General features: G+C 42.7%; 1 protein-coding gene across 1 annotated transcript in view; it reads right to left on the reverse strand.

Moving 5' to 3' along the window:
- HOMER2 (homer scaffold protein 2) overlaps positions 1 to 16,282 on the reverse strand; it is a 65,225-nt gene continuing 48,943 nt past the window's right edge. The window contains exons 5-9 of the mRNA XM_075764402.1: positions 15,148 to 15,287; positions 13,426 to 13,582; positions 10,998 to 11,108; positions 8,379 to 8,459; positions 1 to 6,948 (exon numbers count right to left, since the gene is read on the reverse strand). Of these exons, the coding sequence (XP_075620517.1) occupies positions 6,760 to 6,948; positions 8,379 to 8,459; positions 10,998 to 11,108; positions 13,426 to 13,582; positions 15,148 to 15,287 (678 nt within the window). The 3' untranslated portion in view covers positions 1 to 6,759. The remainder of the gene's footprint in view (positions 6,949 to 8,378; positions 8,460 to 10,997; positions 11,109 to 13,425; positions 13,583 to 15,147; positions 15,288 to 16,282) is intronic.

Raw genomic sequence — 16,282 nt, forward strand, 5'->3', positions numbered from 1 at the left:
TTTTACTTAAACTATATATTTTTACATAAAACAACTTTATGTTACAATAAAATCAGATAAAAATCACAAAGTTATATAATAAGTTGATAAAGAAAAAAATCAAGTTTTCCTTTTATATATATAAAACCCAGCATTTACTGCTACTAGGAGTCTAAATGTTAACATTGACTGTCTATGGTCTATTTGAAAAAAAAAAAGAAAAGAAAAAAAAAGAAGAGGAAAGTACTTTTTCACAGCAGACAAAAATGACGAGGTAAGAGATGTTTTTACAATGATCCAACTGTAGTAAACACTTCAGTTTTCATTAAACCATATACTAAATATAATAAACCCAAATAAAAGTATACATTTAGAGCACTGCAGTGTTTTCCCACAGTTGTGTATCAACAAATTGTCAGTCATTCACTAAACTTTACTTGAAACAGTAAAAACAGGGTGTATGTTTATCTTTAGTACTAAAATCTCATAGTAGTCTAAATATTTTGGTATAGCAGACCACAATAAAACACTCTCAGAACTTTCAACTACAAGGGATATATTCATGTTAAAACCTATATGTGCTTTGTCATTCATGATGGGTTTTATAGAATAGTATGTTCGTGATCACTATTAGGCAATTAAATGAAAATATCTAAATGCTGCAAAATACTCCTTTATTGAGCATAGCTCCCTTTTCACATGCCCAAGTTAATCAACGTACTGCAAACTTAGAAGCTTAGTTCACAAATCTTACATTATCAGTCCTTTTAGCTAGTATATGGCTAAAATAATTATTGCTGACCAGTGTTAAAAAAACCCAAACAACCCAAAACCAAACCCAAACAAAAATACAACAGCAGACAGATTTTTCTCAAGTGCCTTTCTTGTATGTGTCATTATTATTAGGTAACTAAATGACCAGAAAGGAAAAAAAGAAATCTATTTCAAAATGTGCATATAAAATTTTTGGATGTATAGGCACCTTCATCCGAAGACTCTATGTTTAGGCTGTTTTTATTTAAAAAAAATAAAAAAAAAAAAAATTGCTAAGACAAAACACAGTAGATAGTCAAACTGGTTAGACATCCACCATCTCCCAGGGATGCAAGCAAAGCTCTCCTGGCCAGGACCGGCTCTGCCTGCAGCCTGCAGGAGAGCCTGCGTTTGGGAAGCACCTTCGTCACGTTTATCATTCCCCTCCTAACTCTGTCTTTCACTTCAGGTACATTCTGGTTTACGGCACAGAACAGTATTTAAGACATGGAAACTTCACGTAACTGTCAAGTCTGTATTCTAACAATGAGCCCAAAGCACTGCCGAGCTGCCGGGGGTGCAGGACTCCAGGCACGGCACCCCCGGCCAGGCTGTGTTGGCCAGCTGGGGCTCTCCGTCCGGAGGTGTGTCTGGATTAAACGTCTTGTGGCTACGTATTGCTTTGCTTGACACACAGGTGCTTGTTGAACACGATCCATGGAAAGAAAGATTACTTTAGGGTAGCTCTGTGCCTTCCTGTTGCTAAATCGTGCCCACAACCAGACCCTGCCTGCCCAGCCTGGGAGTCCCCGAAAGCTGACCCTGCCCTTCTGCAAGGTCTGGTGCTGCTGAGCCCGCGTAGGAGAGCAGCAGCTTTTCCTATTTTTGACTGAAAAATGTCTGACCATAAACCAGTGCTGCTCAGCTGTGTGTGTGGGTATTTGCCTTTCACCCCTCACACTGCCGCCTCTGTGATATGCTGAGGACTTTTTTGATATTTACAGGCTTGACGAGCCCAGAACTGCCCGGACAAAGGCGGATGAGCTGGCAGTTCAGCGTGGCCATCCTATACCTTTGGCACATCCACAGCTTGTGGGCAGAGCACGTCTTTCACTGAAGCTTCTGCTGAAACGATTGTCAAAATTAGTTGCTGCTGCTGTCCGAGTCCCCCTTCCCGCCCTTCCCTCGGGATTCAGCATCAGTCACGCACTAAGCTGAGCAGGGAGTTTCACCCTGATAGCGGTTTTATCTTTGCTAATCCATAGGCTCAGGAAGACAGCGCTATATTCCTTACAAGTCACTGACGCTTTGAAGGGTTTTGCAGAGATAACTATTCAGAAGAACCTAACGAAGAGCACGGTCTTGTGGCTGAGAAACTCCCACCGCTACGAGGCGGTGCCAGTAACAGGGAATTTTCCTTCAATCAGTCATGAAGCAGCCAAAGGTGGCAAGAAATTAATAAGGGAGAAGATGAATGCTTGCGGAAAGAACAGTGCAACAGAAGAGTGCGGAAGCCTATGGACAATTTGTGCCCTGCTGAGAGGGGGACAGGGGCTCCTCGTGCCCGCCGAGCCGCCGAGCACAGGCCGAGCACCCGCCTTAACACCACGAATGCATTTGGTGATGCTCGTTGAAAGTAATGGCAGTGGCAGGGACAGCAGGAGGAACAGCAGACACCCTTCCTGCTCTCCTTAATTCGTTGAGCGGCTTTCAAAAATGTTCACCCTAAATCGCTCACAGCAAAATAAAAATCAGGTGTTTATCTACAAAAAAGGCATTGTCTAAATAACATTTGTTTTCTGGGCACAGATGCACCCAGTGTAAAACTAGTTTTAAAAAGAGGATCTTTTGAACACTAGGCTGTAGAGAGTGAGAAGTGGCACTGAATTTCTTACAGAAAAGAGAGTTTTCTTCCAGTGAGCTCACTTAGTAAAGGAGACACCAAAAGAGATACAGACAGAAAAACACTGCAAAGTACTAATTTAGCTGAAAGTGCACTTTTAGGCCAAACAAAACTACTAGATGTGAATTTGAGTCAAAATCAGCAGATAAAGAATCAGCCAAATAGGGAAAAAAGCAAAAGGCTAATCTGTTTTATTTTGGGGTGTGATACAACGTTGCAGTTTTTCATTTTGAAATACTTTATTCCAAAGATGAGGCTAAGGTCATTTTCCAAAATGTGAAATAACATATCTAATGAAACACTCTTTCCCCTTGAAAAGAATTATCTCCATATATTTTTCTATCGCTGAATATTTTTAGGTTTTGTGCTAATACAAAGTAGATCTGTTTATTTCTCATTTTGGCCACCGAACCAAGAAAAAAACCCAAACCCATTATTCAGCAGCTCTGACATCAGCTCCAAGCCCAGAAGGCAGTAAGACACTCTCTAACCCCATGTCACAAGAGGCCACCACAGACTTTTCTTCCCAGAGCCACCAGCCAGCCGCGGTGGACAGGCAGGACGGGCAGCGTGGTGGGACCCGCAGCAGTGCAGCCGGCGGGTATCGGCACGGGAAGCGCCAGCACGAGACCTTTATTGACGAAAGACTGCGTAGCTGAGGTAGGATAGATCCTGCCATCAAACACTTTGAGGGAGAAACTTGTGTCTGGAAAGCGAACCCACAGTTGCCCAAGGTGAGGTATAACGTTGTATAAAGACACCTCCACGCGGGCTCCATGGAAACGGAGCGACGACCTACTTCATTGCCAATGGCACAGGGAAACCAGGGTTTGCCCAGCGCTGCACTTTAATAACAAACAAACCCAAGCTCTGTGGAGCCTCTCTTGGACAGGGATGAGGATTTCTTGGCCGCGGCTGAGTGCGGCTCCTGGCATGGGCTGAATCCCCAACGTGCACAAAAGGAGGAACAAATGCACGCGTAGGATGGTGTGGGCATTTTGGCAGGGGAAGGCTCACCGTCCCCGTGCTCCCGCCAGGAGGGAGCAGGCATTTTGATGCCAGGACTGGTCCCTGAGGAGCAGCGTGGGGCTCACGGTTTGGCACGCAGGGGTTATTGCTGGGCCACCACAGAGCGTCAAGGAATAAGCAGTGTGTGACACCACCGGTCCCCGCTCAGCGGGCGCACGGGGCACCAGTCCTGGGGCAGGGACGGGGCCAGGCCGGAGAGGGGAGCTGTGGCTGGCATCCAAACACTCCTGAGAGCATGTGCCGCCTCTTCCTCACGCGCTTTTGGCTTTTGAAGAGGAAAAATGAAATGAAAGAGAGGGAAACGTTAAAAGAGAGGGAGTGTGGGGAGAGGTTTACAAGTAATTATACATAGAAGCTCTCAACTTCAAACTATTGGGAAGGAAAAAAGAGAAAGGGGGTAATTATAGCAAGACCTTGGATGCTTGATGGAGGGAGTTTCCCACAGTGTATAGCCGTGTACAGGCACTCCTAACGACATCAGAGCTACAGCAGATAAGGCAAATACACATTTGGGGCATGACTAGAAGAGCCAGAGTAGCGATTCCTCTAAGGACACCCCATCATTCCTCTGGTGAGCACGAAGGATACAGAAATAACCACCCGTGTCAGAGCTATGCACCAGTTTAATGCACCAGTATTAAACTCCATCTGTTAAATTGATGCAATCCCATAGAAACACTTTCTCTGCAATTTAAGAGTGGCTTAATACATTCCTAATGAACTGGATCTGAGATAGACTTGACTAAAGTGGAAAAAAAGAGCTGGATTAACCCCAATAAAATAATTTTTGTATCCCTCTGCCCAGAATAATGTTAAAAATCAGATTTTAGGTTAAAACCAAGAAGGAAGCCCTAAGACTGCTCAACAGGAAAAAGGAACCAGAAGACAGAGCAAGGTCCTGGATGCAAAAGCAACAAAACACTGTGATGCGGAGGGCACCAACTACCTGTATTGCTTGCGGCTCTTAGTTGTGTTATCTCCTGGTTCCCAGCTGATGCGAGGACCGGCTGCAGTTTGGGAACTCTAAAGCAGCATGGGAGGAGAGGAGAAGCTGCCTGGTAAATGATGGTGTCTATCTGATTTGCTATCAAATAAAAAGACTAAAAATGGAGATTACTTGTGCACAACCACACAGTTTCTGACGTCATTTTCAATTTTGAGAAGTCTGATCTAACCCCACATTATGCAATTGTTGAATCTTCCACGCTGGCAAAGTCTACTTTTCACACGCCTACATGCTATGTACCTGATTTTTATTTTTATTTTTATTTTTAAATATCAACAGCCTACAGCAATTTTTTTTAAAGAGACTTAAATGGTTGTGATGGTTATGAAAGGTCCCAGCTTCACATCTGTTGTTTAAAAGGAGTAAAAACAAAAATACACAACGTCCAGTCTAAAAAACAGGCAATGAAGGTAATGCAACAATAATAGATGAAATGAAAATTCAAGGGACAATTGCAGACAGATCTTATCTCCAGCATGGAAATTACATATCCATGCGCAAAAAGTAATAAATGCATGTTTCATTTATAAACCACCTTTCTTTTAAAGGTCACTTTTTTAATAGAGACGTGCCGAGAAAAGAAAAAACCCCGTAAATAAAAAAAAAAAGCGCGGCCATTTTATATTAGTCACCGCTGGAATGCACTAATGCAGCTCTTAACCAAGCTTTGTCTGAATTAAGCAACTAATAATAATGTTACATAAACAAAAGTTCTTTTCTGAATTTATTCAGATCCCCTGTAAATACACTTTCAAACCAGGTTATGGAGAGAGAAGAGAGAGAAGCTGAAGGCAGTCCTAGGGGCAAGAGCAAAACTTGGGCTGAATCCTCCTCTCCGGCCCTTTTTACATCCCTGTCTGTGATAAAGTGAACTTCCTTCTCGTTGGAGCCCAGCATATGACCTTGCATTTCTCAAAACATATTTAGAGCTGCTGAATAATCAGTTCGAGAACACGACAGCATTTCTGCCTTTTGGGTTGGGGTTTTTTTTGGACAGTCTAACTTGGTGACTAACGCCCACCCTCCTGTCAAGACACACGAGGTGAGAATGCAGAAATCATAGGAAAGGATTTTGATTTCATGTGGTCAGGACCCTGCCAGTCTCCTGGGCAGAAACTTGCTTCTGAGCAACGCCTTCAAGTAACCTTATATTGCTTTTCAGATCGACATCCCTTTCTTCACTACTGCAGAAGTTAATCAACAGCCACCAAGTTGCACAGCGGTGCATGTGCCCTGTGTACAAACCAGCAACATATTGCTTTTTAAAATAAATACCTGGTCCCAGGACTCAGGTGGTCATTTTTTCAGAGATGCACATAATGATGGAACTACATGGGTTCAAAATTGAAGGCCAAAGAGAGATGATCCTGCTAAGCAAGAGAAGCTGTCCTCACCTACCGGGTAAGATGTATGACTGAAATCCATTTCTGTATCTTTGACTTTGTGCTGTATGGGTCCAGGCAAGCTGTATGGGAGGTCATCTGAAATCCACTGGGGTGTTTTTTTGGCAAATCAGGCCTGATCGACGTGGTCCCTAAAGATACTGTTATCTGTGTGAAGTGATTCACTTGACTGCAGCTCATCACAGGCACATTTTACAAACTGCAGGAGCTCCAGCTAATCTTCTCTCTGCTCCACCAAGGAATAAAAGTGGATGTTGCTAGGAGTGCTGATAGTCCAGACAAGAAAAAGACTTGTTTTCTGTTTCTATGGTTGCAACAGCCCTTAAGAAAGATATAAATTTCCCTGCAACAACTAACTGCATATTCATTTTAAGGTAGATCTAGTTCCAGATTCCTGAGACAGAACGCTCTACCTGTTCCCAACCCCACGAAGCCAGAGCAGCAATATAGAAAGTTTCTAATCTCAACAGAATTCAGTGAGCAGCATGATTGGTTTGGAAAATAAACAAACAAAAAAACCCCCCAAAACCGAACCCCCCTCCCCCAGCAAATTTTCAGCCTCTATGTACAAAAACGATGCAAACAAGTGGAACATTCTAGTTATATTTTGTAAAACACACGTTTGGGATCAACAAAACATCAAACATCCAGACCCTAGACTACAAAAAAAAAAAACCTATTGCCATCTAGTTGTCAACCCCAAGTTTAGACAGTCCTTGTCGGAAATCATGTAATTCATCTATCTTCCCGTCTAGTACATCTAAAAAATTCTTTAATTCAGTTTTAAGGTTGGTCTGCCTATGTTTGCTCTCTTCAACTTCTGTCCTTAGCGTTCTGACTTTCTCTTCAAGATCTTTGTTCTTTTTCTCAGCAGCCTTAAAGACAAAAGAGACAATAAGATGATCACAGAGAAGAAGGATGAACAGCATTTAATAGGGTAAAGCAACAACTGGCAGCTGGGCTGTAAAAGTTTGCTCTGACTTCTGCAAACTCATTAAGACAAGCACCTCTGAGAGCAAGTGACATGTGCTAGTCAGATTAAAAGGCAAGGAAGCCCACGCAAGAAAGGGGACGGATTAACTGGAAAAGATGCTTTGCATCAGATTTTGTCGTTTGGTTGATATCTTAAAATTCAGCTGGATTTAAATCATGCACTGTGCATATATTTCTGTCATTGCTACAGTTGCAGAATTAGATGCTGTGCCACCGATTACATACAGAATTATCTATGGTGCTTTAACCTTGAAAAACAAGCTTAGAAAATACTGCCTGAGCAATGATACTGCTTTTTTCAGCACTTTTGGATTTATTGGTATTTTTTTAAAGTTCCACTTCGTGTGAGCACTCAGGCAAGGAATGGGGCAGCCCCGTAACACTTCCCCTGCTGCAGTTTGTTCTATTATTTTCCCTTCTCGTTAGCTCTTCTGCCTACTGTTCTCCATTTCATGCATGTAAGCACTTGTTTATTCTCACCAAAAGCCATGGACAACATACTTTACCATACTGAATCAAACAAAATTCATATTTTAACCATTTTCATCATCTGCACTCCTCAGCAGCCTTCTAAATTATTTTTGATCGTTTAGATTATCAGCGTGATGGCTTATTTCATTGATTGGATTTTATTTCATTGATAACACTGCTTATATTTGTTCTCCTTTCATGGATTAACTTATTGTATTTAACAAGCCCTGGCTTTAACGAGTGACGCACAAAGCCCAGCCTCCGGCTGGGGCAGGGCTCCCGCAGCCCATCCGGCTCTGCTCCGAGCGAGCATCTCCCAGGAGAGGAGACACATGTGCAAACCAAGCCACAGCGAGCCATGCTCTGCTGGAAAGGAATCACACAGCGTGTCAATGCATCCTCAGGTGAACTTTTTTTCCCTGGTGGTGTGTAGCTACGCTCATCTGCTTCTTTCCAAAAAGCCTTCCCTGGTGCCGCTGCGGCAATTAGCCGCGGGTCTTGGAGCGCGGCTCGACACACATGGCTATGGTGCGGCTCCACAAGCCCAGAGCGGCAGAAATACGGGATCCAGGATAGCCTGGAATCTGCAGGAGATAGATGCAACATGATCCCAGGCAAAGCACTTTCTGCAAACAGCAAGGCAAAGAAATTGAGCTATTTAATTACTCCTGTGCTGGGAAGGGCACGGTGTATTTTGCATGTCATTAGCATTTTTTGTTTTTACAAACTGGAGCTCTTTTGCCTTCAAACACTGAAGTCTGAACAAAGAAAAGCATATAGTTTCGAGAAAGAAAATAAATGTATGAACTATTTTAAAATTAATTTCATTGCTAAACTGTACCTGTAATTGTTGAGATACAGATTCACATTCTGACATTAGCTGTGGTATAATTTCACCCTGCTTTCTCAGCTCTTCCAGTTCCTTGAAAATATAAAAGAAAAAAAAATATTAATGCAAGCTTCAATTTAAAATATAATGAAAATTTGAGAATATGAAATGACTGTACATATTTTATTGTATTCTGCACAATATTTGGATGTAAAATAATCAAAATAGCATGTCTGCATTCCAAATGCTAATTCTGCATTCCATGCTAATTTTCTACTAGAAAATTGGACTATATATTTGACTTTGTTTTTCTAAAAAAGACAATGTAATCCAATCTCTAGCATGAATGCCATTAATTATATTAATGAAATCTTAACCGAAAACACATACCTATGCAAAAGATATATTCAATGGGAGAGAAATCTGAAGGGCTGTAATGCTACAAGCAATTTATAGATGGTAGCAAAGAGCAAATTAGACATGAATTTTCTATGATATATGGCAGCAAAAAAAGGCCAACAGCATTACGAGCTGAATATATAGAGACATCATTACAGAGCACAGCTGTAACGGGCTCTCCCCCACTGCACAGCTCTGAGACACCCCCCCACCCCCCAACTTTGTATTCAGTTCTGGCATCACTACCAAAATTGAGGGGACTAGCTGAAAGGAGTTCATGAAAAGAGCAATGATGTGACTTGATAGGAGGTCACGTCTGTGATGGAAATTAAGGGCGCTGAATACATTCACACCACAAACGACCACCAGCAATGTGGGTAGTAGGGGAAGACCTAAAGAAAGCCTGTACATTTTCCAGAAGGAATGTCAGAGCATCTGAAAAGCACATTTGCAGGTCCAGAGAAACTCTGTGCCTTGAAGAGAGTGTGAGAGCCTCCTCCAGAAACTGCCCGTGCAGGTGACGGTCTCAAGAGTGAACAGGGGTATGTCCTCCCTGAGCTGTACTGACACAGCACAGCAAAACCACTCCTGACTCAAAGGCAGATGTCTTGGCTACGAAATGTGATTTCTTCCCTAACAGGTGAACTCAGAGTGCAATAGGAATTGCACAAATTAAGTTACGAGTGTAACAGAACTCATAGCTCAAGCTCTTCCACAGCACCAGACAATAATGTTTTTTTCTCAAGTCACCCTGATTCCCACACATATATATCTGTATATACATAAATAATGCTTGGGGACTTACATCTCAAAATATAAATATATTATACTATATATACTTACTATGTGTATATATATACACACACTACTATACTGCATACTTACTATAAATAGTTTAATACAGTATGTGCATATTTATATACATACTATATATATGGTATATGGCACATGGCATATGGTATATACATAACTATTTCACTAGACAGCTCTGTCCTGACTCCCATGTCTTTAAATTTCTCTCTCCTTCATGAAGAGGCTATCAGCAGCTCCTCTTACGCAGCAACGTCCCCGACCGGGCTTCATGCTGGTTTGAATTGCAGACCATGAAAAGGTTCCTTATGGGTGGTTTAGACCTAATCAAGAACCTGCTAATGTAAGTCTGCAGTTTGAAAACAAGTTAGTATATTGTCAGTGTACATGGAAGATAGGCATGTAATATTCACAAGTCAATCAATTTTCTGGTTCATTTGGTACCGTAAAAATGTGAATCGAGGAAAATGCTGGCAGAGAATAAGGGTTATTATACATGCTATTACCACAGAAAGGTTGGGAAGAAAGCATGACATCTTCCTTTGAAATATGGGGCTGAAAACCATATTATATTTACAACAGTGCATCAAAATCCATCTCCCTAAACTATTTCCTTGTGCCATCTTAAAACCCCTTAACAGCACTGCTTTTAAGAGCACCGGCAGAGATGCTGTAATGGCACATGGCAAACTTTACTGCACCTGCTGATAGCTTTTTCTCTTCAGCCAGCACAGAGCATTTGGTCACAGTAATGAAGGAAAATACAAGGATCCCATTATTTTCCCCACTGTTCAGGGGCTCCAAGCCATCAATGTCATTCTCCTTAGAAAAATGAACACCTTGTACGTCAAAAATGACAAAGTGGGGTACTCTAAATGAATCTGAAATTCTCATTCTTGGCATTAGTCTTGAGATCAGAGGGAGACCGTGAAACAGCAAAGCTGAAGACTACAAGCCACCGGCATAAAGAAACAGGACTTGTTACACAAATGCCAAGATATTTTGTAAATTATATCTTTTAATGATGGTCCTGATATCTGCAGGAATTCAGGACATGGGGACTGGCAACCGAAACTCTGTTCTCAGCGTAGGTCTGCCTGGCTTTGGGCAACTTGTTTCACCACTCCAGCTCTTCTATTAGGAGTAACGTGTTGTATACATAAAAGTATCATGTTTGTTAACTGCTGCCAAATTAATGTGTGCTGTCACAGTGCATAACATGTAATGAAATCAACACTGAGGAACTCTGTCAAACTATTGCTAAAGAGTTGAATGTGGAAAATCTAGAAATGAGTGACACCCTGAGACGTTGGGCTGCTTCTGGGTGTAGGTGAGCCAGTCCATAAATCTACATCCCAAGAGAGAAGCAGACTGAGCCACTCAAACTCAAAAATATGTCATTTCTGTGTAGAGGGCACTTACCAGCTCTTTGTCCTGAAGCTCTGTTTCCAGTTCCTGGAGACGTCTACTCAGCTGCGCATTTCTTTCCTTCTCTTTATTTATTTCATTGCACTGTTCCTCCAGTTCTTCAATCTTTAAGAAATGTCAGAAGTTAGGTGAAATTTTTCAAATTTCTGGAAATATGGGGCAGACCCTAGCTGATGTAAAGGGGCACTGCTCCACTGAGCAGAGGGAAGCATGGGCAATTTTGATCTGTCATGGATCTGTTTCCTAGATCACAGCACTTGATTCACTGCAACAAAATTATTGCTGCTTTCATTAAAAAGAGCCAATTTACACATCCACTAGGAAGCCCCGGGACTGTGTTTATTCTCTCTCACACAGTATCTCATATAATTACTCAAGAATGTGCAAAACACTGAGCTGCTAAAATAAGTGGGGCTGGGGACAAAATCTGCACTTCACTTCCATGAAACCAACACAAGTCTATAAGGGATGGGTTTTCTTAATGCAGCAAGGAGAAGAAATCTCTCCAGCACTCCCAGCTTTGCCTCCTCAGGGGCTGCTTATTATTCTAGCTGGAGTACAAGGGACACAACACCAAAACTTTGGGGGAAGAACCAGTTCAGGACAACGTACGCTGCTTTGTTCTCTTGCCCAGGGACGTGCTTTGCTCTCTCCATACCTCCTCCTGCCAGCTTTGGACTTAGCTCCCAGGAGATGCACTTCCCACAGGCCAACGGGCCGGCTCATTAAAGTATGTATTTTAATTCTCAGCTTCATGTTGCTTTGGGATTATAACTTCCCTCATTTGAAGGTAGAGCAATATGCAAAAAATTCTGACCCAATTAATAAAGGAGAAGGAACTTCCCAGGGCGCTGCAGTGGTGCAGCGTGAGCACCGAGTGAGGAACCTACTCGGGGGAAAAGCTCAGAAAACCTCACTGCATAGACAAAGACAGCACATTGTACAGACAGCATTGCTGCACAGCCTGGCTAGTCACCGGTAGGATGACTTTGCAGCTGTAGTAAGGCAGTGTTTTGCTAACCTCTTCATATCTAGGCTACAGCTACTGAGATGTGCCATGTTTCATCAGTTAATGTTAATGAGAACAACTTTTCTCTGCAACAGTACAGAAAAGTAAAAGCCCACAAATTAGTAGTTAGTAATCAGTAGTAATCCGTAATCATAATTTGCTATTTTCTTGTAATGTACTGTTGCAGTCTCTCACTTCTCCCCTATCCAAAAGAGACTGGATATAGGAACCCAAATGATGTAACAGTTAATATTAATTTGTCAATGTAACATCAGCTAACACAGTTCTGGTTTGATCTCTGAATTGTCGCTGTGCACACCTAAAATACATGCAAATAGTCAGAAGGCATCTGCCTGAGGAAAAGGTTGCTCCATGTGGAATTTCAGTGCCAACAGGCAACCCAGGCCACCTCCAACGTAGAAATACTACTTTCAGCCTACTGACATACAAAAAAATATGAAATTCCTTCCCCTCTTTGAAAGCAAACACAAAACCAAAAAAAACCAAACCAACCCCTCACCAGGCTGATACAATCCAATCTCTACTCCAAACGTCCCAGTGATCCATCTAAGTGAACCGGGAAAGGGTCCAGCTTTTTCGAAGACATTTGAGATGAAGGGAGTGAAATTGTCCCTGCGAGCGGTGGTCATGGAAACCAGGCTTCCCCGTGTCCAGGTTGGGACCAGCACTGTGTGGGGCTGCTACCGGCACTTGATGGATAGCACGGTGTGATTTGAGGGACAGTACCAATGACTACTATAAACTGAGGCTTTGAAAATTTAAACTTCTCAATTGTTCTTTGCTGTAGCTGCTGCTCACCCTCCATCTTAAGCTACTGAGAAATGTTGTGCTCAGTAATGGAGGGGAAAAAGCTTTTGACGATGCCTCTTGGCAGGTTTCTGGATGAGATGTGCCTGGTATTAGCGCTGGAGGACCCAGCTCACAGCTGGGGATATAACTCACGTCCTCATTCCCCTGTCTGCCGTTGGGATTTGCTTCTGAGTGGTTCCCAGCTTAGTTTCCTGTGCGTAACCAGGCCAGATCTTTGCCTTCTGCTCATTCATCATCCGGCAGTATTTAAGTGAGCTTTGAAAGGGATACGCAATAGTAATCCCACTTTCAAAACGTTTCTGGTTTATCACCCCAGCCAGGAACCCCTGCCGACACGGAGCTTCACATGCTGCGGCAGCACCAGTCCTCCCGCTGATCCCCAGCCCTTTCAACTTCCCTGCCCGCTGCGCACAGAGGGAAGCCCCTGCCTTAACTCCCCCGCCACCATCCACCTCCTTTTCAAAGACAAAACCTGTCTCCTAACACACACACCAAGGTAAAGCAGCAGAAATCCAAGGAAAAGAGCAATGGCAGGAGCAGCTAACTGGAAGAGATGGCTCTCCTGTGGGTATGTTCTGCTACCTTGCTCCTGAGCTGGTCATTTTCCTCCTTGCAGGCTGAGAACTGCTTCTTCCAGTGCTCGATGCTGGCCGCGGACTCCTGCAGCGCCGTGGTCAGCCTGGCGTTGCTCTCCCGCAGCGTCTGCAGCTCCGTCTCCCACTTCTTCACATTGGATGAACTGAGAAAAACCAGGGTGCCGTTAGGCGGCTTCACCTTATAATTCTGCGTATCATTATTCTTTACCTGACTGCAAACTCATCCACCCATGGCGTGTGTTTACCAATGAGCTGTTGTTCTGAGACCAAGCATACTCAGATGCAGGTACTTGCCCCTAGCCATTGCCCGCCTCACGAGAACCTAAGCCTTAATTTGACTGTCTCTGCCAAAACAAAGGGATCTATCAACTCCAGCAACAGTGACCTGTGCTTCTGGAACAAAAGTCCTGCTGTCAAAGCAGGCTGTAGGGTTAAGCTGACATCTGGGATCTCCACCGTTTGCAAACAGGGGTTTTACTCCGGCGCTGCGCACGGTCTGCGCTCGCCTCCAGAGCGGCGCGGCTGTGCCTCGCTGAGCACCCGCTGCTTGGCGGGCCTGGGGACGTGGTACCCGTGCAGCAAAGCAACTCTACGCATTTGCAAACGGTACAATAATTCAGAACAGAAGATGACAGGGGGTTGACACTACCTATATTTGATTTTTTTTTTAATGCTCAGCCTTAAACAGAAAAGTGTTACATAATGCTGAAGAATTAAACTACTCATTCCCCAAAGCTTCAAGCTGCAGCGTGGAGCACGAGATTAGAGAGTGAATGGAAGGAAGGCTTTGAAGCTCCCTACGTGCTAGTTGCTACTTGCCTGTGGAGGTGTCTTCAGCAGGAGGAACGAGCAAACGTTATGATTTGAAATAGGTTACTCTATTGAAATGTCAATAGAGATGATATACTGCGAATATAATTATGCAACCTTAGAATTGCTCACTGGGTAATGCCGCTTATGGTGCTGCTGCCTTATTTTTTTAATAGCTTTTTAAGAGTAGCTTGATCCTGTTATATTTTCTTTCCATTCACAAATATATTGACATGCAAGACGCAGACAAGGCAAGATCCCAGTAGAGAATTATTCTATTTTAATGTAACTTTGCATATTCTAATGCCTGTATTTTCACTATAGTTGCAAATTACTCTTCTCAGCATTTTCAAATAATTTATCAAAGCAAATAGCAAAAAATGTGACTTCAAAGGGCATTGTCCACAGCTTTAGAAACATCCCCTTAAGACTTCTAAGCAGCCTGGTGAAATTATACTTCCCACTTCAACTTTTTATGGTTGAGTTCATTCCTTTTTATAATTTTAAAAATTCATATCTATTTTCATCAAAGTAAATGCAGCAAACTCAAAGAGGAAGAAATTGGCTTCACATGTTATCAGTAGCAATTGCTCCCCCATGGCTTTAATATTATTTCTGTATCTCTAAAACTTCACAAATGAAGGTGGTTATAAGAGTTGGCACCAGCAGAACAAAAGAGATCTTATTTCATCACGAACTAGATCAGGAAAAATCTAAATAGTAAATATCTCTCAACTGGATACCAGGAGATACTTGCTAAAGTCTGCTCATTCACCCATTCTACTGCCTGATTTTAAATTAATGCAATTACATTTGAATAATTTCTGTTAATATCATTAGCCATCAGATAATTATAGCACACTATTCCAATGCAATTTAGGTATTAAAGAAAGTTCACCTTTGGGCTAGAGCAATTTTTAATTTATCATTCTCAGACTTGAGATGTGCCTCAGCAGGACCACCATGCGATGCCTTCTCGTCGTCTGTCCCATTCACACTAGATGCTCGAGTGGAAGAAGGTGTTTCACGTCCAGATTCCTGCGGCACAACACACAGATGAACACTGGGCGTCTCCTGCATCACCACAACACCAATGGCTTTGTAATCTTGATCCCACACCATCCTAATGAGACCTAGGCTGCATATGCTCTCCTGCCAGAACAATGGCCACAGACACATACCCTTTACATCTTGGCTGCAAAGCTGGTCTGTTTAAAAAGAATTAAAAAAATGATAATGATATACAAAGTGTTAAAAAAAAACTTTTAAAGTGTTTTAACTGACCAGGCTTGTGTTTTCTAAAGGTTGTTGGGGTTTTTTTGAAGATTACGAAACAATACAGTGCACCTGGAAGTACACAAAGCACAAACCAAAAATAAAAAAAAGAAGATACTGCTCCTCCAAAGAGATGCCATTCATAGACTGCCTGGTGCTGATCACCAACAGAGAACAAAGAAAGTGAACCATAAAGGCCATGACCAAAATCTTTAAAAAATGACTATCCAAAGACAGCCTCTCAGATCGCTATTTGTGGACCTCACAAAGGAGGTTAGCTGCAAGACTAAGAGCATTCAACAACTTTTTTCTGATCATGTATCTGAATTTCTCTCTGATCGAAATTTGTCTAACTTTCCTCCAAATATTAGCCCAGGCCAAGAACGCCCACTGAACAGGGTTCATTCTTACCTCATGCAATGCATATGAAATTACAGTCAAACATATAGAGAGACTGCGACAACACTCAATTCCCTCCATCTGTAAGAAACTCAGATCTCCCTGGACATGGACGCGCTTGGCCATATCAAGGTGTGCTGCCTAGAAAAGTGTATTATACAAATACGCAACAGGAGCTTCTTCCACCCACCCGCTCCCTAGAGCACTGCCTCCGTTCCCACTCCACGGCTTTCCATTAGTCACACCTAGGCAGTGAAGCACCATGGCCACAAAGTCAGTCTCTCCATTGGCAAACCAAACTCCAGCAAAACTAGATGCGACAGATGACAAACAGAAGTATCGTGATGAATCTGATGATT

Source organism: Balearica regulorum, chromosome 12 (assembly GCF_011004875.1).
Source record: "Balearica regulorum gibbericeps isolate bBalReg1 chromosome 12, bBalReg1.pri, whole genome shotgun sequence".
In the NCBI taxonomy this organism is placed as follows: domain Eukaryota; kingdom Metazoa; phylum Chordata; class Aves; order Gruiformes; family Gruidae; genus Balearica; species Balearica regulorum.